Source organism: Myotis lucifugus, unplaced genomic scaffold (assembly GCF_000147115.1).
Source record: "Myotis lucifugus unplaced genomic scaffold, Myoluc2.0 scaffold_121, whole genome shotgun sequence".
NCBI lineage: Eukaryota > Metazoa > Chordata > Mammalia > Chiroptera > Vespertilionidae > Myotis > Myotis lucifugus.
Genome location: NW_005871169.1, coordinates 2973334 through 2999454, shown reverse-complemented (window position 1 = coordinate 2999454; position 26121 = coordinate 2973334). Strand labels below are relative to the sequence as shown.

The 26121-nt window shown below is 39.7% G+C and overlaps 1 protein-coding gene across 1 annotated transcript in view; it reads right to left on the bottom strand.

Moving 5' to 3' along the window:
• Positions 1-26121, bottom strand: part of RSU1 (Ras suppressor protein 1) — a 185031-nt gene that overhangs the window by 77108 nt on the left and 81802 nt on the right. Inside the window, exon 8 of the mRNA XM_006093734.3 lies at positions 16480-16612. Within this exon, the coding sequence (XP_006093796.1) occupies positions 16480-16612 (133 nt within the window). The remainder of the gene's footprint in view (positions 1-16479; positions 16613-26121) is intronic.

Sequence of the window (26121 nt, the reverse complement as noted above, 5' to 3'; positions counted from 1 at the left end):
TTTATAATAGCCCAAGACTAGCCCAAATGTCTGTTGACAGGCAACTGGATAAACAAATTGTGGTATACCCACTCAATAGACTATTAATTATATGTAACAATGACTCTCAAAATAATTATGCATCTCTCTCTATATAAAACACTCTACAGAATGGGATTCAAATCAGGCAGATCAATGAACACCCAAAGGCTTACATTGTGGAGGGGAACGCTGCCTGCTTCCTGGAGCCAGCTTATTCTCCAAGGGGAAGGCCTTCTCTTCCTGGGAGACATTTACAATTTGTTTCATTGCCCAGGAGTGTTTAGCAGTCCCTTGGCCCCAGGGAAATGCTTCTCTAAGGTCCCCAAGTTCCTTTGGCAGTTTTGGCCTCCAGGTGTTGGCAAGGCTCTGAGACCAGAGTTGGGTGACACTGGCTGCAGTAGTCTCTGGTCTCTTGTAAAGGAGGCAGCTGCACTGATTTTCAAAAGCAGGAATGTTGGCATAATGTAAATAAAGCAGCTGCCTCTCTCTCTCTCTCTCTCTCTCTCTCTCTCTCTCTCTCTGATAAACATAATTAAAACCAATTCACAGTATTTCTACTCTTAGGAAAAAATATATAAAATGCCATCTTTTTGTCCTCAACACAGTTAACAATGAAAATTTGACTAGGAGGACTTTTGTTTGAAAGATAGAAAATTAATGCAACCTCTTGTGGACGAAAGGGGCCACATACTGATCTGATAAGCTCAGGGGAGGCCTGCATGGCAGTCTTGCAAACTCAGAGACCTAAAGTAACCACAAGGGATGGTCTGAAATTTAACTAAAAGCAGTTATGGTGGGCAGTTACGTCCTAGGCCAGTATCTTCACTAACAAGGTCAACCTTTACCTTAACTGAGCCTATCTGTCTTTTTGCATCTATGATAACATACCCTTGAAATGTCTGGGTAACTTGTAACTTCCCCTTTTCTGGAGCCCCTGGGGCACATCCAAATGTGCTGGGCACCAGGACAGATACCACAGATTCCTTCATTATCATGTTAATTGATCCTGCACCCACCTAAGTACAGTGGGGCCTTGACTTACCAGTTTAATTCGTTCTGAGACCGAGCTCGTTAACTCAAATTACTCTATCAACTCAATGCAAAAAAATTGGCCGAGAGACAGCTGGTATCTTAAAAAACTCGTTAGTCGGGACACTTGTAAGTCAAGGCCCCACTGTATGTGTCCATCATTTTACTTTTTATCCAATCCCAGGGGTTTCCCCTGCTTTGTTTTATCCCTCCTCCTTAATCTATCACCAATGAATTTCATGTAACCCACCTATGTCCCTCCTCTGATTGCAATGTATAAATACAAATGTAACCCGCCATTCTCTGGAGCATTATCTCAATTCTTTGAGGTTCTGCTTCCCGGCATATGTCGACAGTTTGGCTCAAATAAACTCACAAAAATTCTTTACAGGTTTCAATGGGTTTTTTGTGTTAACACTCTGAAGAATTTAGTAAAAAACTGGCAGTGGTGTTATTGACAGGACCTTTCTGTGTGGATAAGCCAAACACTTCTTTAAGCACACCATCATGCCTCACCTTTGCTGGGCATCTCCTGAGTCAACAGGACAGACTGCACTTCACATGCCACAGTTGAGGGGGGTAAGTAATGACACTCCACCTGCTGCAGGTGAAGGCTCCTCAATGCAGCTGACCAGGAGTCCTCTGGTTCCCCAGGACTGAGTGGGTACAAAGGATACCTTAAGTGTCCTTTCACATTAGCTTCTTGGGTTGAGAGATCAGTTTTTCTGACTTGCTAACAAAACACATTTTGAGGACTGGGAGAAAGAGCTGCCTCCCTTCCCGATTCTTCTCCTTTGCTGTTTACTGCTAAGCAATTGCTATAGCCATAGCCTGCCAATTCACCTTTTATAGACTCATTCCCACCATCATAAGGGAGGACAAGGGCTACACCTGCATCCTGAGGTGCTCAGCAGTCAGTGCCGGGCTCCACACACAGAGAGAGGTATCTGCTAGAGCAGTGGTTCTCAACCTTGGCTGCACATTAGAATCACCTGGGAATCTTCTTAAAATCCTGATTTCTGGGCCTCATTCCGGAGGATCAGGAGTTTAAAAAGATTCCCAGGTGATTCTAATGTGCAGCCAAGGTTGAGAACCACTGTGCTAGAGGCTGGAGGCCTGGTTGATTCAAAATCAAACCCAAACAGGCAGCTAGGCTGAGTCCAGGTCAGATACCCTCCCACAGTGCTGTTATTTTTTCCATATTACCCTCTAAAATTCCACGGATGCAGCTTCTCTCAAAGTCTAGCTAAACGGAGCTACTAGGTTGGACGGGAAATAGCTGGCTGGCGAAGGCTGAAGCCTTGGAAACATCACAGAAACATTCATGGTGATGGGAGCAGCTAATAATATTGTGAAGTCACAGCAACTCAAGGCACGAGCAGAAAAAGGGAAACACTAAAAATGTGTAATGAATGTGTGATGGAAGGTTTTAAAAAATTTCCTCTTGCAGAAATGTCTAAATTGCAAGCTACAATGTGGTTGAAAGAATCACTCTCATTCATCAAGTATTTTGGGAACCCACGTATTTTGTGGCTCTTGGGGACACAGCAGTGCACGCAGCAAATTCCCTGCTCCTGGAGGAACCTCTATTCTAGAAGGGGCAGAGAAGTGTGAGAAGAAAAGTGAGGTTAGGGGCGGGTGGGTGGTGGGCTGTTTCAGACAGAGTGACATGGGAGTATTTTGTGAAGAAACATCTGAGCAAATACTTGAATGAGATGGAGGAAAAAAACCAAAAACCAATCAACCAATCAATAACTTGAATGCAAGAGTAAAGCTACTGGTGTTAAAAGACTCACATTAGTGCCCAAGAAAATGACCAGGAAATGCACAAAACTTCCAAAGGCTGTATGGGTATGTTTTCCTGCTTCGCTATCATTGTCTCTTAACCTAATAGGATTTTATCTAGATATTAGGTGACCTACACCTCTATATTACTGAGTGGCCCAAACTTGGTTTCTTTAAAATAAAACCTGGAAGGGGGTTACTATTTCTTTTTATTTTCAAGTATTCTGGGGACAGTGACAAGATTTCTGAATTTACCCACTTAGCCAATTTTAGAACACGTGAGTCCAGGGTCAGGTAAGGAAGAAAATGAAGACATGCAAATGTGGGATTGCTTGTCATGTAAACACATGAATGATTTAGTATGTGTAGACTGGCAAAGGAGGAACTGGATTAATAAATTCCAGTAAGAGAGTAAGGGCAAAACAAACTTACCAAAGATATAAAGAAACGGGAGGCATCAAAATGCATGCATGCTCCTTTGGACATAGCTAATTTTTTTGCTCTCACTCAAGTGGTTGGCATACCCGAGTCACTCTACCCTTGGTACTCTTTTGGAAAACATGCACTTCTAGGCCTCAGATTTTGGATTCTAATGCTATTGCTGCTCAAAATAAGTAAGGCTCCTTGGAAAAGAGTCAGTTCTTTGTTGAAGCAAATTAGTTATACCCTCAGTCTGAAGCTAAAAAGAAAACAAAAACAAAGAAGAGACCACAGAGAAAGACTGATACTGGTCATTGGGACAAGATGAGGTGAGAGAGACCAGGGGTCCATATGATGTCAAAAGCGATAAATAATATAAAGTATGGTAGAAAAAGGTCACACCCTGGAATATGCATTAATTGCTTGAATTCCAACTACAAAACAATATAAACATGTCACCCTCCATGGATGAATACACAAATGTTGAACCATAGTCTGTATGTAGCTGGCAAGAAAATGAATTTGTATTGGCTGGACCAGGCCATCCCATAAGAAGCTGTTAAATCAGAATCAGGGTGGACGCAGGAAGATAGACTTGTGGGAATGAAAAGCTGGTTACAAGAATATTGTTTCAGGACCCCTGAATGCTGCCTGTGCCTTCAATTCTAGGATATGGATATGGCCTTGCTGGAGGCTGAGTTTAGTTCAAGAACAGACAAGTGAAATGATCACATGTAGGCACCCCTAAGTTCCATACACCAACTTCCTGTGGAGGACATCATCATTAACTCAGCATTTCCTCATTTTCCTCCTAGATACTATTTAAAAGCAACAAGGAAAGTTAGAGGAAGGACAAATGGGCTCTGATCTCTGGCTCCATCACTAGGCTACCACTGGTCATTTTACTTGTTCTGCGACTGGTTTTCTCATTTGATAGCTGGGTGAACACCTACATTTCATGGAGTCATGAGCCTGTGGGAGCCAAAGCCTGTAAGGAACCCACTGGGTCCTGGGACACAGCAAGAAGTCAGTGACTGTGAAGTCTCCCCTTGGTGTGACAGAGGGAACTGTGACACACATAAACCCTCCTGGACGTTAGCACATGAACAGAGGAAACAGGGAGGGAAGGATGGGGAGTAGCTGACTTTACCATGTGTGCTCGGAAGTTTTCTAATAACAGCTGCTCTGGATCGTCAGTAACGTACGGAGCAGGCACATGGTGGCCTTGAAGCAGCACTTTCCCATCTGTCATTATTTCTTTACCTAACCACATTTCAGTTTAAATTAATAAAGGCTATTTTTACTCCATCAGCTTGATGATCAGTATTTTTCTTATTGACCTATCTTGTTAATTAAACTTATAAAAATAAAGCAGAAGTCATCTTCCAAAAAGCAAACTTAAAAAATTACAGTTCCAAAATTAAGTACTTCAAAACAAAAACTTTTATTGATAAAATTTACATTCCTTAGGAATTATCTAGAATTTAGTACCAAAATAAACTGGCTAGTTACAAGACACATATTATTAAAAGATCACCACTCATGTTATTAAACTATAAAAAAAAATCACCACTCATGCAGTTTCTATTGAGTATGCACAAAAACAGATTTAAAATGCTCATAATCTCACATAAACAGTCTAAACTGCACACGTTATCTTAGCATACAGCCAAAAAATAAAGAAATAAATGAGAGAAAGTAATTAAAACAAAATATCCATGTCTTGTAAATGGGAAGTTGAAGCCCAGTCTCACCCTCTAATACACAATCAGTTCTTCCAAGATTCGTTTTTCCTTATTTCAACCATCATGACCTCTCAAGTGCAGAAAACCTTACCTTTCAATCACTTACAATAAAGAAACTCAACGAAAAAGTATGTTTTCTTGTTTATTTTTCCTATTCTTTTTCTTAGGTCTTTGTGAATGACCACCTTTTCCTATTTCACGTAGGATTCGGAAGAAAAAGCAATTACTATATATTTGTCCAAGGATATAGGAAAGCCCGAGAAGTCTTACAAATGATGGAAGATTTCACAATGCTTAAGCCAAGAATAGGAAAGATCCATGCATCCCGTGAGAAACCTCTCAAACTCTCATTCAGACAGTCCCTGTCCAAAATTTGGGACACATTTAAGAGGCAACATCACTTACTGGTAGAAGGTATCTGGTGTACCTGGTTAAAGAAAGACCGTTAAGAATTCCACTAGGCCAGGGGTAGGGAACCATTTTTTTCTGCCAAGGTCCATTTGGATATTTATAACATCATTCTCAGGCCATACAAAATTATCAACTTAAAAATTAGCTGCTATATTTGGTCAAACGTTTAATTAATTAACCCCAAATGCCTTGACAGGGCCACACCAAATGCTTTCATGGGCCTTAGCCCTCGGGCCGGACATTCCCCACCCCTACATTAGGCAAACAAATGGAAAGGGGACATAATAGGAGCCAAAACCAATTATATAGCTACATTTTTTGTGGTTCTTCCTTCTAAACTTCATAGGCCCTATTGGTTACTAAATTTTTCTTTTTAAATAATCTCTTAGAGCAGTGGTCACCAACCCGTGGTCCAGGGACCACTGGTGGTCCGTGAGGTCCGAAAGGTTGGCGACCGCTGGTTTAAGGAATCCTTTGGAGCAGCGGTGGCCAACCGGTGGTCCGTGAGGACCGAAAGGTTAGCGACCGCTCTCTTAGAGAATACATGTACAAAATAGAATGTTAAATAGATACAAAGGATAAAAGAGAATGTGCCCTCCCCTTCGTGCCTCTAGCCATCCAATTTCCTTCCAAAACATAACCACCAGTACTAGCTTACTGTGTCTTCCTCAGAAATACACTAAACATTACAAATACAACCACACAGTCCACACACCCAAGAAACACTCCCCGCATGGACAAAGAGAGGCACACAAAATGATCACAGAGCCTGCATATTCATATAAAGTCTCATTTTCATACATAATTCACTTCTTTGTGAAGTTAAGGAACTGTTTCATTTCTAATATGAGAGTAGTGTGGGAAATAGAGATCTATACAAGCAATGAAAGACTGTTGTGAAGACAAAATCTTCACTTCATACGATCTATTGAGAGCACATTTTAATGTTTCGAGTATTGTTTATTATGAACCAGCAAAAACAGAGAACTATATTGTGGTCCATTCTGGATGTCAGAACAGTTTTCTTTCAGAAATCAGGGCAACCTGCCAGAGGCTCCTCTGTGTGAAACAGGTCATTTACATATGACACGAGGGCATGCCCCATGCTAAGCCCAGGAGGGCCTTGCTTTCAAAAAGATTCCAGTCTCCTAAGGGAAAGAAAACATGTATTTAAATACCACCCCCCAAGTAGAAATAGTATTCACAGAAATAAATACTGAGTTACACACTGATGAACAGCACATATGAGTTGAGCACAATGTCAGTCACACGGTAAATACTCAATAACTGACAGCCATTATTATTGTTAAAATTGCTATGAAGAAAAAGTAAAGGCTCTGCAGAAAGATGGTAAAAGGGACCTAGAGTACACGGAGACCTGAGAAACAAGGTCTCTGAGAATGCAATATTTAACTTGACACTTGGTGAATACCTGGACATTCAATGGGTAAATGTGGGCAGAAGGAACATACCAGATAGAAAACATAGCACTTATGGAGATCTTAGGTGGAAAATAGGCTGCAACTTTGATGGGAAGTAACCCAGCCTTGTCTTGCTGGGTCCATCCCCAGTGTATCTGGGTCAGGCACTACGGAGCTAGCTCAGCTCTCACTTGGCTCACTGCCATGATCCTGGTACTACCAGGACAGGGTTAGGGTGATGGAAAAACTTTCCTCAAGTAACTAATCTCACACAATGAAGATATAAGTCTTTATTATACCGTCAGAAAGTTGTCAAAACCGGGCCAGGAATATGGTAGACATAAGCCCGGGCCTCACATTTGTTAGAAGGTCCACAGGGAACACATCCACAAGAAAGGGGATGTGCATATATATTGCTATTTCCCAAGCCGTAGCAAAGAGTTCAAGTTTAGCAATCTTGTCTGAAAGGAAAGGACTGAGTTTGATAATTCTTAACTTCGGAGGACTACTATAATAAAACTCTGAAGAACATGTAGACACTGTTTTAAAATAAATACTATAAGTTTAACATTAGAACATGATGTTTCCTACCGTCTGTATATTTAGCATTCACAGTCTACACTATTCTACTAAAGAAAACAGAAGATTTTACGTAAGAAGATAACTATCACACCGCTGACTCTTTGCACGAAATTATGAGTAAGTTCTCTGACATTGGTTGTAAATATAACACACAACTGACAAAAGGCATAGTCTTAAACGATCCTTTACATGCCACTTTCTCTACCCTATTAAGATGCTCGTTGTTTCTTTGATTTATCTGATAATAAATTTTTGATGACTGGAAAGTCTCATAAAATTGCTCTGGTGCTGACTACACTGATTAATAAGTCTGAAGAATCGAAAGTGTCAGGAATTCATGTGTACTATTAAGTTACTGCCAAACATATATTAGGTATTCCATAAAATATAGAATAAAAGGGTTGATCTGATAATTTTATCTTATACCATTTTCCTGTAACAATTTATATTCAGGGTCATCATCATCTTCCATTCCCTTTAAAAGAAAAAATCAATAAAGTAAATCCAGATAGGGGAAAATTCAAGAATTAAACTAAATTTAAAAAATAATGAATTGATATACACCATAAATCATGTTTCCCAGAAAAATAAAGAACTCAGAATTAGAAACCATTGTTGGGGCGACTCTGAGATGATCTAGCTTGAACCTCCTGCTCTCAAGATGGAGAAGCTGAGCGTGGGTGAGATGAGGTCACGTGGCACTGACAGAACTGGGACTGGAAGCTATCTCTACGCCAGTCTTTTAAGAACAGCCTTACTTCCCCTCTTCTCCTGCACAGTTTCAAAGCAGAGCGCATCCCTGCGTCTTTTTGCCATGTATACCACATGGAAATACGTACCCCATTTCTGATATCCCCATCTCCTCTGGAGAAGCAAACAGCTTTAATTACATGAGAAGAGAACTTTGTGCCCTGTTATTAGTAGTCTTGAGTTCTCCTGAGACAAGATAGGAAAATTAAGCAAAAGTTATGAAGGGCTCCAGATGTGGTTATTAGAACTCCAAGATGAGACAGGAAATCCTGACTCCACATTTTACAGGGCAAGGCACCATCAGCTACCACTAAGGACACAAAGTCAGAGGGACAGTCCACGCCTCCCAGTGGGGATCCCATCACAAGACCCTCCACACTGCTGATTCCCTCCATAAGGATTTTGTGAACGAAACAACGTCAGGTCCATGGTGGGTGACCCTCCCTTCTTGAATGCTCTAGCTAACTAGGACGAAGCAGGGGATTGTGTTAGGTGCTTTCCATTCCCAAGGGGCCTTCAAATTCTAACCAGCTTGTTTTAACATGGTCCATTCTTATAAGAAGATTGAAGTAACATTACCTACCCCTCTCCCAAGAACAACAGCCCATACAGTGTGTTCCTAAAATGAAACATCGTTGAACTGCATATGTTTTGGAAAAACATACAACTCAGAAAGCCAAGCATATGCTGGGGGATCAAGCCTTAGAGAGTATTTAAGCACATTCACTAATAAACAGAATTTGCCTACCCAACAACAATGCCCGACCGGAATAAGAGACCAGAGTTCAATAAAAAGTCAGCACGTAATAAAACAAGATATTACTTTGTAGGGAATAGAAATCACAGAGTTTTGTTTGATTATAAAAGCGCCAGTTGTTAATTTATTTCTCAAATAAAAAGATCAAATGCTGGCAATAACTCATCTTAGCTGGAGAGAAAGCATCAAGCATTGAATTTTTGAAGATTACTGGGAGTTAATAAAGGTTATCAATATGTAGGGCTAAACAATTTCATCTCATTGAATAGGTCAATATTCAATAGTTCAATATAATTACATCAAATAAGTAGCATCTAAAAATGGAACTCAAAATAGCTTCTCTGGAAGAGGAAGTAACCCAACTCTTTTCCTTTTGTTAAGTGGGACAAACGATATTCTATTTACCCTAAAGTGATACTGCAATATGTCACACTGTACCACAGGGCTGCACAAAACAGGCTGAGTACAGACAATCAACAGACAGGTGAGGTGGAGATAAGGACAGAGGGGGACAGAGAGACCATGCTCTTTAAAATCCTAAGTAAAAGCCTTTTGTGGTGCAAGGTTCAGAGTAAACTCTTCTCCCCCTGCTGCAGCTGCCGGTCTGTCTCCCTTTTGCCCCTCCGAATTTATTCAGAACTCTAATGATACTCGCACTAGTCAGTGAAGTAGGATGAAGAAAGGCTGACATGGCTCTTGCTCACTGGTCCAGCCTGATCCTCCAGGTCCCTGCAGAGCTCACAGGCCAGCACAGAGCCGGAGGCGTGACCACATTAGAAGGCCAGAGAATGCACACAGATATGTGAGGGAACCTTTTCCAAGACTGGATTTATATCTAATGTACATCAGAGCGAAAAACATTCCAGAATATACATAAGATGAGGTTTCTTAGATGAGGTTCCTGAGGTTTCTTCAGGAATACGAACTAGCCTCCTGAAACTGATTTTTAAACCCTAACAGGGTTTACCTTTGACCTTCCTAGTGATAGCACTGTAATTAGCTAGTTATTAATAATGGGAAAGGAACAAAGGGGGGCTTTATAGGTATGCCATTTGGGCAGCTGCACCAGAGAGCTTCAACTTTACATTCCCCAGGGAACCACTGGCCCCTGCAAAACACTGGGAAAAGGACTGGACAGAGGGGAGACAGATGCATGCCTGTCAATCACACCTGGGAACAGAAAGCATTAGCCAGAATGGGCATGGCCACTGCAAGTGCATGACAATTTGGGAATATATAAGCCCCTAAACAAAGGAACGAACTCTCTTGGCACCCTTGGCTCATGATTCTGGTGACTCTTGGGCTTGTGGCTCACTTTTGGCTTCTCTGCATCTGCCCCTGGGTTCTTCACAGCCATGAGGCGCTGCGGACACCACATGCAATGGGATAATGAACTGCAACTGGAAACACAAGCTAAGCTAGCCTGATGCTGGACTGGACCCGGCTCCAACACAGGAAAGAAATGCTGGACACTGACTCTCATTTTAGCTCTGCTGAAGCCCCTGCTGCACTTCTTCTATCGCCGGGCTGAAGGAAAGGAAACCTTGGGAACTCGGGGATTTAATTCACTCGTTCTCCCATGTGAGTCTCAGAAAATTATTTTTTCTTGTGAAATTGCAAGAAATCTAAGCAACCAGGAGATGAGGACTGTCCCCTCCATTAACAATAGGCGTGGTGTGGGGGAAGGTGGAAGGGTGGGTGGAGGTTCCCTACTGTAACTCCCCCAGAATCCAATGGAAATGCCAAATGGGAAGCACCTTCCCTTTAACAACTGAAGCATTCTGTATGAGCTATAAAATGGGCCCAGCACGCTTCCACTGCGCTACTCTGCTGATGAGCTATAAAATTATAGAAAGTAAAGCTTCAAAAGCTTGCAAAAATCTTTATGTATCAAAATATAATTGTGAAAATGCATACAGAAAAAAGAAAAATACAAATTATCTCTGAATAATAGTGCTAAACAAGTTAAAAAGCAGAAATCCTTTTAAATCTAAAAAAACTTGAAAGAGGTAGAAAATTGTTATGTACTCTTCCTCAAATAGTCTGTCTTCTTCCTGTTACCTGAAGAGGAGAGATATTAATTTACCAGGGCAATTAATAGCTCATGGCATCACTGAGAAATAGTCGAGTAACTACATCATAGGTCAACAGTTGCTATTACATCCTGATTTACATCTATTCAATAGCGAAATAAGCATTCTTCAACTCTGTGCACTGGTAATACACTATCTGGAGAAAAGGAATGCTATGTAATTTTACCATTTAAGTAAACATGAAATAAGGAATATGACACAATACTACCCAAAATACTAGTATAACATTTTATGGGTTTACCTTTTCTCTTAGACATTTCTTAGCAATGTTAGTTATATGCAACATATTTGCATAAAAATAGGTCCAGAGATATCAAGTTTTAATCACAATTTGTATTATAGAAAAAATATGATAAACATTTGTTAGCATAAAAAAGGAACCAAAATATATGTGTAGGAAATATAAAGGAAATATAAATTACCAGGAACACAATACATAGTCAACTTATAAATATAAAAACAATTTCTATGTCAAAAGCTGTAGGAACAAAATTGGTTCTTCATTTTCATGTTACCATAAAGAAATATTGTTTTTCTCTGGCTTAATTTGAACTATTTTCAGATGTAGTGCAGATAAAGAAAAGTCTACATTGTTCTGCTTACTAACTGTCACTATATAAAATTCCCTCTCTGCTAGAAAGGCCCTGGCAGTTTAACCCTCTCCTCATTTTTCTGTGATATTTATAAAAACCATCTGCTAGCTCTGTGCAGCCATTCATACTTCACCAGAAAATAAAAAGGTTTATACAGTTTTGTGAGACAAAATCTCTTCTGCAAAGGGCTGTCGTAAAATGAATGGGATCACCAATTAGGTTGAAATGCTCCAGCCTTTTGGTAGACCAGATAAATCTGTTATTTTAAGGATCTTCTAGGCCACTGTCTCAGAAGCCATTAGAGGATACAGCAGCTGTTTAATAAAGCCCATTTATGTCCATAATAACCTCTAACAGGTTTGCACACAATACAGAAAGAAGAAAACATTGCTTAGTCTTAATACTACAAGTAAAACAATTTGAGAAACAATAACCAAAAAGTATCCTTCCTTACATATCAAACAGGATGATTTATTTTGCTAGATTGCTAGTGAAGAGAAATTGCCAGCATTTTTCTCATCATTGGTCACCATTCACCAAACATTGCTTTGTTAAAATGTTTCTATTAACTAACATGAATAATAGTATAGCCAGTCTTCATTTAAGACTAAAAATCAAAACAAAACAACAAGTGAGCGTGGCCCCTCTCTCGGGAGAAAGGAAGTCACAGACAGGAAGAATGACAGAGAGGCTTGCTGAGTTAGGCTGCCCTGGAAATAGGACTGCCATGCTTCACAAATTGCAGCCTTCATGAGGATTCCTGTTTTCCAAATGCCTCATCCACCGACACGTTTTCAGCCTAACATTTGTCAAACCTCTCCTTTTGTTAAGAGTTAACTTGTCAGCTTGCACAATGGCTTGTGGCTTGTATCCACCTTCCTTGACAGAAATGAGAAAAGTGTGAGTTACTCCCTTTCACAAAGAATCTCGTCAAGGATCCTGACTCCAATCTGACTTCTCCTCCTAGGGGGAAAAAAATCTATCTTCTGAAAACTTACCACGTGGTGACTATTCTATCATAATTGTGCTGCACAGAAATAAAAGAGGTCATAGAGAGATGAGGACTATCCAATAATGAGTTAAGAGGTGTCTGTATCACTCTACAGCAGCCTGAAAACAGTAATGTGCTTGTAGAGCTTGACCCTCAACCACCCAACCAAGCAAGTTACTTTGCTTTAACAGAGGGAGTAACTCATAATGAACGGGCAATGCTGTGACTCCAGCCAGTAAGTTCCCTTGGCTGATAGTACGATAAATGAGCAGAGTAATCTCCACTTGAGAAATGACGAGGATATTATGATGAATGCCCAAAATGTACTCCAAAGAACCAACTCCCAAGGAACTATACCACAACATGCTCCCAGCCACTCCTACCCACATCTCCTCTAGCTTAACTACACAAGTTCATCTCCACATCAAGTTCAATCACCTCACAGTGTTTAAACTTTTCCTCAACACTAACTCCACTGTTTTGTTTCAGATGTCCACGCCTCCTCTTGGAGTCCATTAGAACCTGGAAATCACATAATCCATCTTCTCTGACAGTTGCTACTCTAGACTCAGAAAGCCTCTGAGGATGTGCTTAGAACACGAAGGTCACTGTGAAAGTCAACTACAGACAGGAACAAAAATGAAACATGCTAGTAAGTTCTTTACTACTTTTATTTAACTAATTAGAGGCCCGGCGCACGAAACTCATGCACAGGTATGGTCCCTAGGCCTGCAATCAGGGCCATCTTCCTTGGCTGCCTGTAGCCGGCCCCGCCCCCCGCCCCCTGCCACCACCCACCCCTGGCTCCCCATTCACCATCGGGCGATCGGAGCCTGCCAGCCAGGAAAAGGGACCAAAGGTGGTCAGTGCACCTCATAGAGACTGGTCAAGAGGTCGTTCTGGTCATTCCACCATTAGGGTCAATTTGCATACTACCCTTTTATTATATAGGATGGGTCAATTCGTCAGAACAAAATTTTTTTAAAGGAAGTAGATTCACTAGTATTTTCAGTGCCCAGACAAAATTTAAAATATGCTATCATATAATCTGAAGATCTACATAATAAAAAAAGGAAATTCTATTGGATGGAGGTGTTTATGGTTTTATAAAGACAAAGGAGTGAAGATTGGAAACCACAAGGTTTAGACTAGAGTTATGACTAAGGTACTGAATGTAAAATTTGCTTTTTTAAAAAAAATTATGAGTATAATGAATACATTGCCTTTTTGAAGGTCACTACAAGTACAACTTTTAAAAAGTAGCCAAGTACCTGATAATTACATAATATTTTTTTCAGATAGTTGAAAAGGATACTAAAAGTCCTCTAATTATGAAGTGGCTGTTAAGAACATTAAAAAGTTCAGTGGGGTTCTAGTTACATGACAATACACTTTTTTTATTTATTTAAAAAAACTTGAATTTTAAAAATCAATGTAATTAATATACATTAATAGCTGTATACATACTATATTCATATAAAAGACGAGCTTAAATTTAAAAATGGTATTTTTATACAAGTATTTTTAAAAGACTAAGATTCTGATTAGTGTCTTAGCTACTAGTCCACGTGTCTGGCTGGTACATTTGATAAAGGAGTGAAGATAACTACGGAAGAATGAGTGAAGAACAGAAAGGCTGAAATGCAGGAAGTGGTAGGAAGTGGTCAACATTCTCCTTCCCCAGGAGAGAAGAGATGATCTCTCCGGGCTCCAAAGACCAGCCCTTGAGTTCACCACAAGTGCTTTCTCCCAGCAGAGGCTCACAGACTCCTCTAAAAAGCAGTGAGTGGGGTACAAACTGGTCCTCCTAAAAATGGGACAATGACTCTCCTAAGCTTATTTAAGCTTTTTAATACAGATTTAACTGTATAAAAGATAATATAATTCTTCATGAGGAAATCAAATACAGAAAGGCATGCTAATGGGCAAATTGCTTAGATGACTCCAATTCCCAAATATAGGATACCAGTAATAGAGATAAGAATATACATACATCAAACTGGTTATTGATTAAAATGCTGTGTCATATAGTCCCTGTCAAATAACATACCAATGAACTCAATCAAAGAAACATGCCTCTCATTCATCCAGAATCCTAACCATCATCAATAAATAGAATTAGTCATCTAATAGTGACTAATTGCCCAATAATGACTGAGGTAATATAAAATTAACAAATTCACAACTTAATCTTTTAAAATGAAATTAGATGCATTTTATGTGCAATATATTTTAATTCTCTGTAAATTATAAATTAAAGTATGGTAAAATAAAATAAAAATGGTTAACCAAAATAATAAACAGTATTTTCCCCAATTCTGGTTTAACAGGAGCTCATTTGTGTACTTTGTTATAAGTTAAAATATATATAATGATTTTCTAAAATGATTCCCTACAAACCAATTAGAAGTAGACTCCCATTTACTAACAAAAATTAAACCTCTACCTCAAACCAATGATGGCAATGATTAACAATTTAAGAGGAATAAAATGAACAATAATCTTCTAATTTGCAATTACATTTTCACACATTTTCATAACTAATTAAACCAATTTCCAAGGATGAGCTATATTCATATTTAAAGAAACTATATATCTATATATTACACATAACTTGTGGCTTGTGAAACATAACACACATCCTATACTTCTCTCATTTTACTCTAATGGTAAGTCTTAAAATATATTGTCAACGTCATAAAAAATCTAAACCATGATTTAAGCTTCTTCCATATATGAAGATATGCTATCATTTGGGCAATTTTAGTCTATTTAGTTTTAATGTCATTGTTCTTTAGAGCTCATCTTCTCTGTGATTCTGTCACATAGGAAATATGAGTGAACTAAGCCCTGGCTTATGTGACCAGGAGCATGGTGTCCGGGGAAGAGGCTGCAGGACCACAGCTGGCCATTTATAAACAGGGAGCCTGCCCTGTCAGTCAGCACTGCCCCGTGGTCCACACTGAGTGTGGGGCATTTTTCTTATACAAAATAAAAAAAAAGAGAGACTCCCACCTGAACGTGACCTTCAATGATCCTCTAATTTTTCTCTAATATTTGGAATGTTAAATTCTCAAATGTTGGTAACAAACTCAAAACAGATTAAATTTGACTGTGGATTTTTATGTCTTTTGCATTTGCTTAAAACTAGAGATGACTAGACTTCAGTATTAGGGGGCCACTGAAGCATAAGATAAATGATTATCTCAATATGGGGTGGAGGTGGGATGAGGGGAAATAATGACAGAAAATGTAACAGAGCAGATGGGGCCAAGAGAGTTCCTTCCAACCAGGACACACTGGGGAAGGAAGGTAAAACCAGCCGGGTTTTAGGGTGGGCTCCTCACAATCTCCTTTGACCTGAGGTGAAGAGTTGAGGGATTCTGATGCTGTGACTTGAGCTAGCTGACTCCTCCTCCTTTTTCTGCTCTTCCTTCCTTTTTCTCTTAGAGATAATACCATCTCACCAGAGTGGAAGCTTCTCTAGAATAGAATGGTGTGTTCTAGTATTCTCTACTCAGTTATAAACAAACTGCTTAACAATGTTGTTCATAATAGCTGTTATTCTTTGCATTCAAAGGAGAAAAAAAAGTATGTTCTGATCTTAATGTGTCTGACCAATTTCCTTAGTGTCATGAATATTCAACTAATAACTTAAATTTTCTAAACAAACTTGCTATAAATTCCCTTTGATAAAATCAATTAAAATAATCTTATCACTACAAGATAATTACTACATGTGGTTATTAATAAAACATGTAAAAATGCTACGAACTAACTGCCACCAAGACGACAATGTCACATGATAGTCTTAAAATGACATAATTACAAATACTATAAAACCACAGTGTATTACTTTGGAAAACAACCAGTCTACTTACTACTTATACGTCTCTGAGCGGATATATTCAAAAACGTGGGACACTCCAAGCTGGAACTGGTCAGCAATTGGGGTAACCCAAGGATTGTTCTCTGCTTTGAATACCTGCTTCTGACCAGTCAGATCCAAGTTTCCTGAAAAAGAAGGAGAAGAAAAAGATGAAGGTCCTTTCATCCTACAGGGATCAGGACTAAGAAGTCCTGCGCAGTAACCACAGCACAATCCTAAGTACCTTTTGGTTCACTTGATTTATTTTTAAAAATTTCTTACCCCAAGTCATCACTGATACACAAGTAATTAGTACCATAGACCAAGAAATGAAGAACAAAGGAAAGAAGGAGGGAGAGAGGGAGTGGAGGGAAGGAAGTAGGAAGAAGGTAAACCTGGAAGGAATTCTCACATAGGTAGTATATGCTTTATTTTTCCTAGGTATTTGCTACAGAGACTAAAATGACCCCATCCAAAATGAAGAGAAGTGCTATGAGAACCTCCTGAAATTCTGTCTTGACAATGTGAATCACTGCTTGTTCAATCTGATCTAGACCCATCCGATCAACATCACCATTTTTCATCAGCCAAAGAACAATATGAATGAAGAGAGATAAAACTATTGCCCAAGTAAAATTATTATTACATTTCTCAGGTACCATAAAAACATCTCACAATCAGCACCAAATGGATTTCGTTAACATGGTTATGAAACTCACATTTGAATAGTCCTCATCAGTGTACACATTCAAAGCATCTCCTCATTTGACTCGCCAGCAATCTCTGAGTCCACTTATTAACATCACTTTACAGGTGAATAAATAGAAACGTGGGGAAATTGTGTAACAAGATCAGAAAATGACAGTGGGGATGTGAACCTGACTCCTGACTCCAAATCTCATATTCTTTCTATAAAGTCTGGTGAAACTATCAGGTTACATCAGTCTAGATCAGTGATGGCGAACCTTTTGAGCTCGGCGTGTCAGCATTTTGAAAAACCCTAACTTAACTCTGGTGTCGTGTCACATATAGAAATTTTTTGATATTTGCAACCATAGTAAAACAAAGACTTATATTTTTGATATTTATTTTATATATTTAAATGCCATGTAACAAAGAAAAATCAATCAAAAAAATGAGTCCGCATGTCACCTCTGACACGCGTGTCATAGGTTCGCCATCACTGGTCTAGATCAACCAAAGATGAGTTAATGAAGTAGCATCAAAAAGCTAGTAAGTGCCACCATCTGTTGATGATCAGTCGACTATTTTACTTATTTATTGGTATACTGAACCATGGAAAAGGCAGTGTGTGAAAGAGCTTCCGATAACTTGCCTGCTTATGAAAGGGACAAGGAGAGAGAAGCTAAGCAGCAGAGATATATGTGGTTTTACTTGACACCAGCCTCACCAAAGGCCTTTCCCTAAAAGTCCTACTGAGCAAGTCTTTTTCAGACTCCTGATCCACAGTCTAAGGCTTTTTAAACACAGACATCCAGCAATTATTCTTCCCAGGACACAACCAAAGTAACATTATTTGTCCTATTCCAGGGGTACTACTGCAAATTTTGTCATAACTTTGTTATAATTTTGATAATTCAGGATAACGAAAACACATTGTAGGATGCAAGTATACCATGAAGCACAAAATTTCCTAGGCGATCTGACCTTTAGAAATGAAAACAAATTAATATTTTTATGAGGATGATAATATAGTTCTCCTTAAAACAAAAGAACTGATTCTTTGAATCCATATTCTTTTTGTTATATGAACTTGTAACTATTCAAAAAATGGAGAAAGAAAAGACCAATATAAAAGTGATTATAATTTCATAAAATGCTTTTAAAGAAAATAGATACTACTAAATATCAAGAGGGAGCAATTCATCATGATGTTTCCAAAGCTACTTAGAATCTGTTGGTGTTAAGTACAAAAATAAGCAGATACATTTCTCTCCAAGATTGTCAATAATGTCAATTTCCTCATCTTAATGGTTAAACATCATTAGTCAGATATTTAATCATTTGGAAGATTAATGGGCTTTATTCTCTAAACCATGAATCAGAAAACTGCCTAGGGCAAATGAAAATCCAAGAGTTGCACTGAGTCTGTTTAGTTGGGTATCTTACCATCTTTACTTGGGGAGGGGGTTTTTAGAATAAAACTGATCTGCTTAAATTTCTGTATAATTCTTATTTCCTCTTGGAAATTGCTATAGTCTATGTCCTCTCTTCCATATCATTCATTCTCCTATTCTTTTTTTTCCCATTTCCACTTTTCCTAAAAATGAATATAATAGAATTTGCTATAGTCTATGTCCTCTCTTCCATATCATTCATTCTCCTATTCTTTTTTTTCCCATTTCCACTTTTCCTAAAAATGAATATAATAGAAATTTCTGGAAAAGTCTTCCATTTAAAAAATAAGTCTCTTTCTAAAGTGTCCTGTTTTACATGCACAGTGTCTATGTTGCCCACTCTTCTCAGGAAGCATGGTCACTGAGGAGGGCTGTGTACCAGGTGACAGTAAGTGCGCTGCAGCAATTCACTAATAAGTTGGGTGAGGAGGCTCTAGAGATGAGCACAGCTCTCTTAAAACATTCATCTAATTAACAACTTATGCTTACATATGATCATCTTTCTGCTTCTAAAGCCTGCTCACTGACATCAGCATGGAATCAACTATGAAAAATTACTAAGACCTTTGGGAAAATATATGCAATTCAAAGTGAAAAAAGAAAAGAGGCCATGAAAAGCATAAATTGCATAAAGAAATTAACTAATTCCTAAGCAAAGAGGATCTCCTTGTTGGTGACTACCTGTGACCTAAACACCTTTGCTCCTTACCCCCCAAAGTAAGTCATCCTAATGAGAAACACAGTCTAAATTTCCAATAGGTAGAATCGGATCAGCTGCACATGCATCTGGGACTCGCATCATTCACACATTACCATGAATTAACCCAAATGGATGGCTTTCCTCTTAACATCTATTTCAGATGGGGACACGGGAATCGGATTGTTTTACTCTGGGGAAGAAGAGAGGAAAGAGGGAAGACAGCTACATTTGGAACACAGAGCATTCCTCACCATGCTGCATATTCAGGGTCCTGGCTCTGCTGAGAGCAACAGGACCAGGGAAACACTCTGGGAAGGACCCTACAGACAAGCCTCAGCTAGTCCACATCTGTCCAGGGATGACTTCCAGGGGACAGACAGTGAGAGAGAGAAAGAGGACTCTTCTTTCCCACTCAGGCCCAATAATCCAAAAGTACAGCTGTTATGAGCGATGCAGGTTTTAATTACCCTTGAATTTAAGGTACAGGTGCATATTCCTATGGAAAAGAAGAGCCTGCATTCTACCAAATACCTACATACCCACTTTGGAATGTACACGGCCTCTTGTTAACTTATTAACAGCGTCTGACTAAGCCTGCAGCCTTTTGAGTAATAATCCTCTAAAAATGATGTACTCAATTCTATGCTCCCTGATTGCAACACATGGAAGACAGAGCTAGGGGAATAATGCCAAGAAAGGTCAGCCACGATCTTGGGGCCCTTTTGTCTGACGCCTCTAACCCCCGGAGATCTGTCAATCCCTAGCAATGTCTCTATTAAAGAGCTGTCAATGGAGACAGAGGAGGCGTAGGGGTTGCTAATGACTCCTGCTAACTCCTGGAGCAGGCGGGAAATGCTGGACGCGAGCTGGACACACTCCCTTCAGGCAAAAGGAGTCTTATACTGATGTCTGAAAAGTCAGGGTACACAGAGAGACCCACAGGCTCTTCATGAGCATTTTCAATGGCATCACTTCCAACGCATCTGTAACTCCAGCTGTTTAGTTTAGTCTCAAACAATGCTACATAATCACATTCACAGGGGTTTCTCACAGTGACCAGAAATAGGGAGCCTAATGGAAAAGAATGATTCAGGTTCACTGGGGGAAGAAAAAACCCCAAAACAATAGCTTTGTCGTTGACAGTGTTTTCTTTTTAACAAAGAGCCATGAAAACCATGTTTAATGTCCGTAGCAAACCTTGAAGCAGACTATTCCAGATGACAGAGATGGAAACCGTGTGAGCCTAACCAAGCACTGCCTCTTCAGAGTTATCACTGGCTTGCCTTAATAGGGCATGCTTATTTTGTTTTTCCACTTAATGTCACTGGTGGAGAACACAATACCTGCTTCTGTGCAGCCGTAATCCTCCCAGCCAGCTACCTGTCTCTGGCTTTCCTGCCTCACTCAGCACCAGCCTGGAATGCAGCCATTTCAGAAGAGGGTTAATATAATTAGAGTAAAGCTAGACCATTATACTGTGTGAAAAGATGACACCCGTCTCATATTGGCCTAGCAACAAGTTACCCTTGCCTCAGCAAAGCTCATCTGTCAGCTGTCGGAGGTAAGTTCCCTTTCAAGTAATAACATGCAGGAAGCATCTCACCCCACTGTCAGTCGGGCTGCAATCGCCCGAACGAACGAACGAACGGCTGCACGCTTCAGCGCGTCTAGTTAGGAGCCCTCACCCATCTCCTTTATTAGAAGCCTGAGCGGCGCTCCGGCGCTGTTCTAACAAGGATCAGGCAGCAGGATTAAGCACTGTGACAAAGAGGATCTAATAAGCTAGAAAGTGGTGCATCTACAGCCACGCTGGCTGCCTCCCAAACAGAGATTCCCCCTGCGCACTCTTCAGCGGGATGGCCCGGCCACAGGGGAAGCCAGCCAGCACCGTGATTAGCGATGACCCTCTGACCGACGCTACTATGAAGATCATATATCACTCAGAGGCTTATTCTGCAATTGCAAATTGGATTTTCCATTTTATTACCTGCAGAAGGACCACATATGCTTCAAATACAGTAAGCTTTGCCGTGCGACTGTAATTTTGTAAACACTAAATCATGCAAAACAATCATTCTCCTTGGGAGTTATAAATGTGACTGAATGCACTAGGCAATGGCATTAATAAGCATGCTCATTTTCACTTATAGAAACTGGTTGTTTTCATAACCACATGATTAAGAATTCTCCCTGAGTATTCAAAAATCCTGAAACATATGGCCAGTAACATTACTGATCACATATTAAGCAATTAAGGGTGTCAGGGCAAATTTTTCACATCATCAAAGCAGGAGTCCCTTCCTTCCTAATTCTAAAATATCACAGAGCTCTTTTAAAATTAATTCTCTCTACAAGCCAGGCTCTCTCACTCATAAAAATGTAAGGCCACGGCCTAAGAAGGTAAAACCAGCAAACTCTGGCTGAGTGGGCAGTCTATCATTAGATTACTAGATTTGCCCCAACCCAGGAATCATTCACCCTTGAAGGGGTCTAGATGGGACGTTCTGACAGCTGAAAGATCACCTCTGCTCTGCAGTGAGTCCACACAGAAGCTAACCACTAATGACTCCCGCACAAAATAAAAGCTACGTTTGCAGCTGCCCCAGATATAAAGAGAATCTCTATAATTCTTATTACTAGGTAACAGGTTACTAATTATGGAAGTGCATGATTACAGAAAATAGCTGAAGATGGGAGGTTCCTACTTTTTCATTTCTTTAGCAACATACTTTACCGAGTGGAAAATGACCATAAGGCTTACAAAATGATGCTAATATTGTAATAGTAAATGTTTGCAATAATAAAACAGTGGAAACAACCAGAATGTTCAACAACAGGTGAGAAGCTGAATTATATCTGCTACAGCCTTACAACAAAATGTTATTCAGTAATTAAAATGAATGAAATAAATTTATTTGCCTATACAGACTTAAAAAGAGAGCTACACTTTAATTAAAAAAAAAAGATTTGTTTTTTTAAAAACTAAGTTTGCTATGATTTAATTTTTGGAAAAAAATACAGAAGAAAGAAATCCCATATATGTGTATGAAGAAATACCCATGTGAAAAAGAGAAAGACAGTAAGGATACATATCTAATTGTAAATGGTGGTTTCCTCAAAGAGGGGAAATTTGGGTGGAAAAGGAATTTGGACCAGCAGAATGAGAGGTAAACATAATTTTCTCTTTTGAAAATTTCATGTGATTACAAGTATGGGCTATTTTTTATAATTAAAAAGAGAATAAAGTACACTGAGAGCAAGCAAACAAACAAACAAACAAAAAAACAAAATTCAAGACCTGGCTGGTGTGGCTCCGTTGGTTGGAGTGTTGTCCCATGCACCAAAAGGTTGTGGGTTTGATCCCCAGTCTGGGTGCTTACAAGAGACAACAGATCGATGTTTCTCTCTGTCTGTCTGTCTCTCTCTCTCTCCTTTCCCTTCTCTCTAAAATCAGTAAAACATATCTCCCGGTGAGGATTAAAAAAAAAAATCCGAGATACATGGCATGCACTAATTAGTACAAAGCAGTGCATGTTATTAGAAACGGCATCCTCTTACTGCAGTGAAAGCCATGCTTTATGGAAGACAGTCTATGAAGCCCTAACAGGACTGAAAGCCTACGTCTGAGGATGCTTCTGTCTGTGCATCATCAATGCAACCACAGTGAGCTGGGAGTCTCATGACAGCTCTCAAATTTATTCTGTGGGGAATTCGAGGCTACACTGTCATTCTGGCAAGTGTCCGCTTATAGCTTTCTGGCATCACATTTTTTAAAATGGGCATTTTGTTCATTTAACAATTACAATGCATTGCTGCTTTATGAAACATACTTAAATGAACTGTTACTCTTCTGATTTAGGCAGGGAGAGAACGAGTTCAATAAAAAAGATTAAAAACACACACACAAAACTACCCTGCCAAATGGCTCCAACAAAAACAGCATCCGACTTAATGTGCATGTTGATATGAAAGGGACCAAAAACCTATTTACCAATGAGGAAAAATAGCGTTTTACATAGTTTCCCTGGGATGTTCTCCTTGGCCATTGGTATCTGTGTTCCATGATGACCCAGCAACAGAGCAGTGGGCACCCCCAACACACACCACCACAGTTACTTTCTCTTACAAGTCTCCTTCTATGGATATTAAATAATTCCTGTTTTAAATCTGATATTCATGTAGGATTTCCCAACCATTCTTCTAAATGTGGGAGGTCATCATATTTTTGCTTGCCAGATTTCCTTTATTTATATAATGCTATCAAATAAGGAGAAATCCCAGTGGATCTGGCCAGAGACCTGGTTCCTGATCCCAAGTACATTCATGGACTTTAACCAAGAGACTTTGGGTAAATACCTGAGCTTCAGTTTCTTCATTGGCCAAAGTAGGGATTGTTAGGGCGAACTACCTACCCCTAATCTCCCCTGCTTGGACATGTTTTCTGAAATATATATTATTACTAGGGGCCCAGTGCACGAATTCGTGCACCTTGAAAGGAAAGCGAGGGTGTGGTGGGCACAGGGGCGGGTCTCGGCCCATCCTCCGTGCTCCTGCCCGGCTCCAGCACCGGCAGCAGGTGTGAACGCCCAGCGGGACCATGGCACACGGGAGCAAAGAATTTTCAGTAACCACCAGAGGCTCGCCCCGATGACAGCCACCGGCACCCCACCTTGGTCTGGCGCCACCGCTCACTTGCTCCACCATCCCACCATGGCTGATGCCTGCCATGTTCCACGCACGCCCCTTGGTGGTCAGTGCACGTCATAGTGACCGGTTGTTCGGTTGTTTCACTGTTCGTCTATTTGCATATTAGTCTTTTATTATTATAGATTAAGCTTTTCCCATAGCTTGGGGAAGATGGCCAAGATAAGAACTCCTCTCCCCCTGACTAACTCATGCACCCACACACTGACCCTATATTGCATACTTTTACCATATATGAGAACCTAACCCCCCCCCCCCTTGGGCTGACACCACCACACTGGTCTCAGCCCACCGTGAAAGAATGCAATAAATTTTCTTAAACTCTCACAGTGTCTCTTGGGCTGGCTCCTTTGGGTGTGGACCTAACAGGGATAATAGTACTAACTGACAGGATGGTGGACAAAAGTGTATATACTAGTTCTGTAATCTGGAAATCACTATAAATATATACTATTCTTTACATTATTCATTATCCTTTGAAATGAGATATGCAAAGGAGAGATAATATATATTTGACAATAAATTGCCCAAAACAGGGATTGCTCAAGAAATTAATAATCTCCTGAAACTGAATGAACAATATTTTGCAAGGTGGCACTCTTCTGTGGAAAGTCCCCTCTACCCCCTGCACCTTCATAAGCGCCTCAAAGGTCCATGATCAAAAGCAGAACTAGGAACTAATTTCATTTCCTAGAAGACTGAAAGATTTATGAACAGCAGCAGTCTAGAGCATCCCTTACGGTTGGTCCCCAGAGTACACTTCCTCACTCTAACCCCAACTCCACTCAAGTTCCCAGTTCACAGGGACTGAGTTCAGGACATCTTTCTGACCACCTGGGATGCTGGAAATATCAGCACCAAGAAAATATCAGTCACCCATTAAACTGAAGACCCGAAGGAGAAGTCACTGATGAATGCAACAAAAACGTATGTTCAAAGAATATCACTTCTTATAGGATCCAACCAGCCTTCATCATAGCTGTTTAAGTTCAACATATACAGGAATACCTTGTTCTATTCTGCTTTACAGATGTTGCATATTTTTACAAACTCAAGGCCAAAAATATCTGAATTTTTCAATATTCCTAGCAATTCTATTAAAGGTATGAAGAATAAACCCACAAACCAATGAATACTTACCATTACCATCATCATCATCATAATTACTATTATTTATAGAACATGTATTAAGTACAGATGTCATTTAGGAGCTGTCAGGGGCTTTACATTATTCCAAGAAGCCACAACAATCTTTCCCGGGAAGGATGATTAATATCTCATTTAAAAAAAGAAAAAACAACAACTAACATTCAGGGAGGTTAAAACCCACACACAAGGTCACATAAGTAGTGGGATTCAAAGGACAATTTATGTGGCTCATCCAAAGCCCTGGGTCTTTCGGGTACATGACACACATTTCCACGAGTGTGAAAAGATATTGAGATAGTGTTGAAATAGTCAATAATATGTCATGGTTTAAAGAGTACTATTGAAGCATTTCTCCCCTCCCTCATCACTCAACAGATCACAGAATTCTACCATCAGAACCATTTTCTTAGAGCCCAAAGCCTCAGTTGCCTCTAGGAATTTTCTTTTTAAATTAAAATACCCTGGCAGAAAAGCAAGTTAGGGTGATAACACTTTCATTATCATGACTGTGAATATTTTTAACAGGCTGCAGTAATATAGACATGCACTTTCCTATTCAAGTCAAAACACCACCCAGTCTAGGAATTATTTTGTTTAAATTAAAACTAATTAAATTAAAAATATATAAATTACTTTTTATACAGTTTTTAAAAAGAATAGAATCTCATGCAATTATACATTCAACAAATCATTATTTTTAAAAGAATAAAATTTCATTTAGTCAGAACTGTTTAGGAAAATCACTACATGATTATGAGAACTGAAATTACCCAGGGGGAATTTTGATCACAGGAAAAAGCAGGATAGGTTCGAGTCTGGCTGGGTAGGGCACTACAGACAAGCTGTCAGGGGCAGGTTAAGGGCGGTGCCAGGGCCAGGATGTGAATGTTGGGGGCAGGAGTGGTTTATTTTTAAAAATGGGAACCTCTACACTATTGCAAAGAAACAGCCATGATTTCTGTTT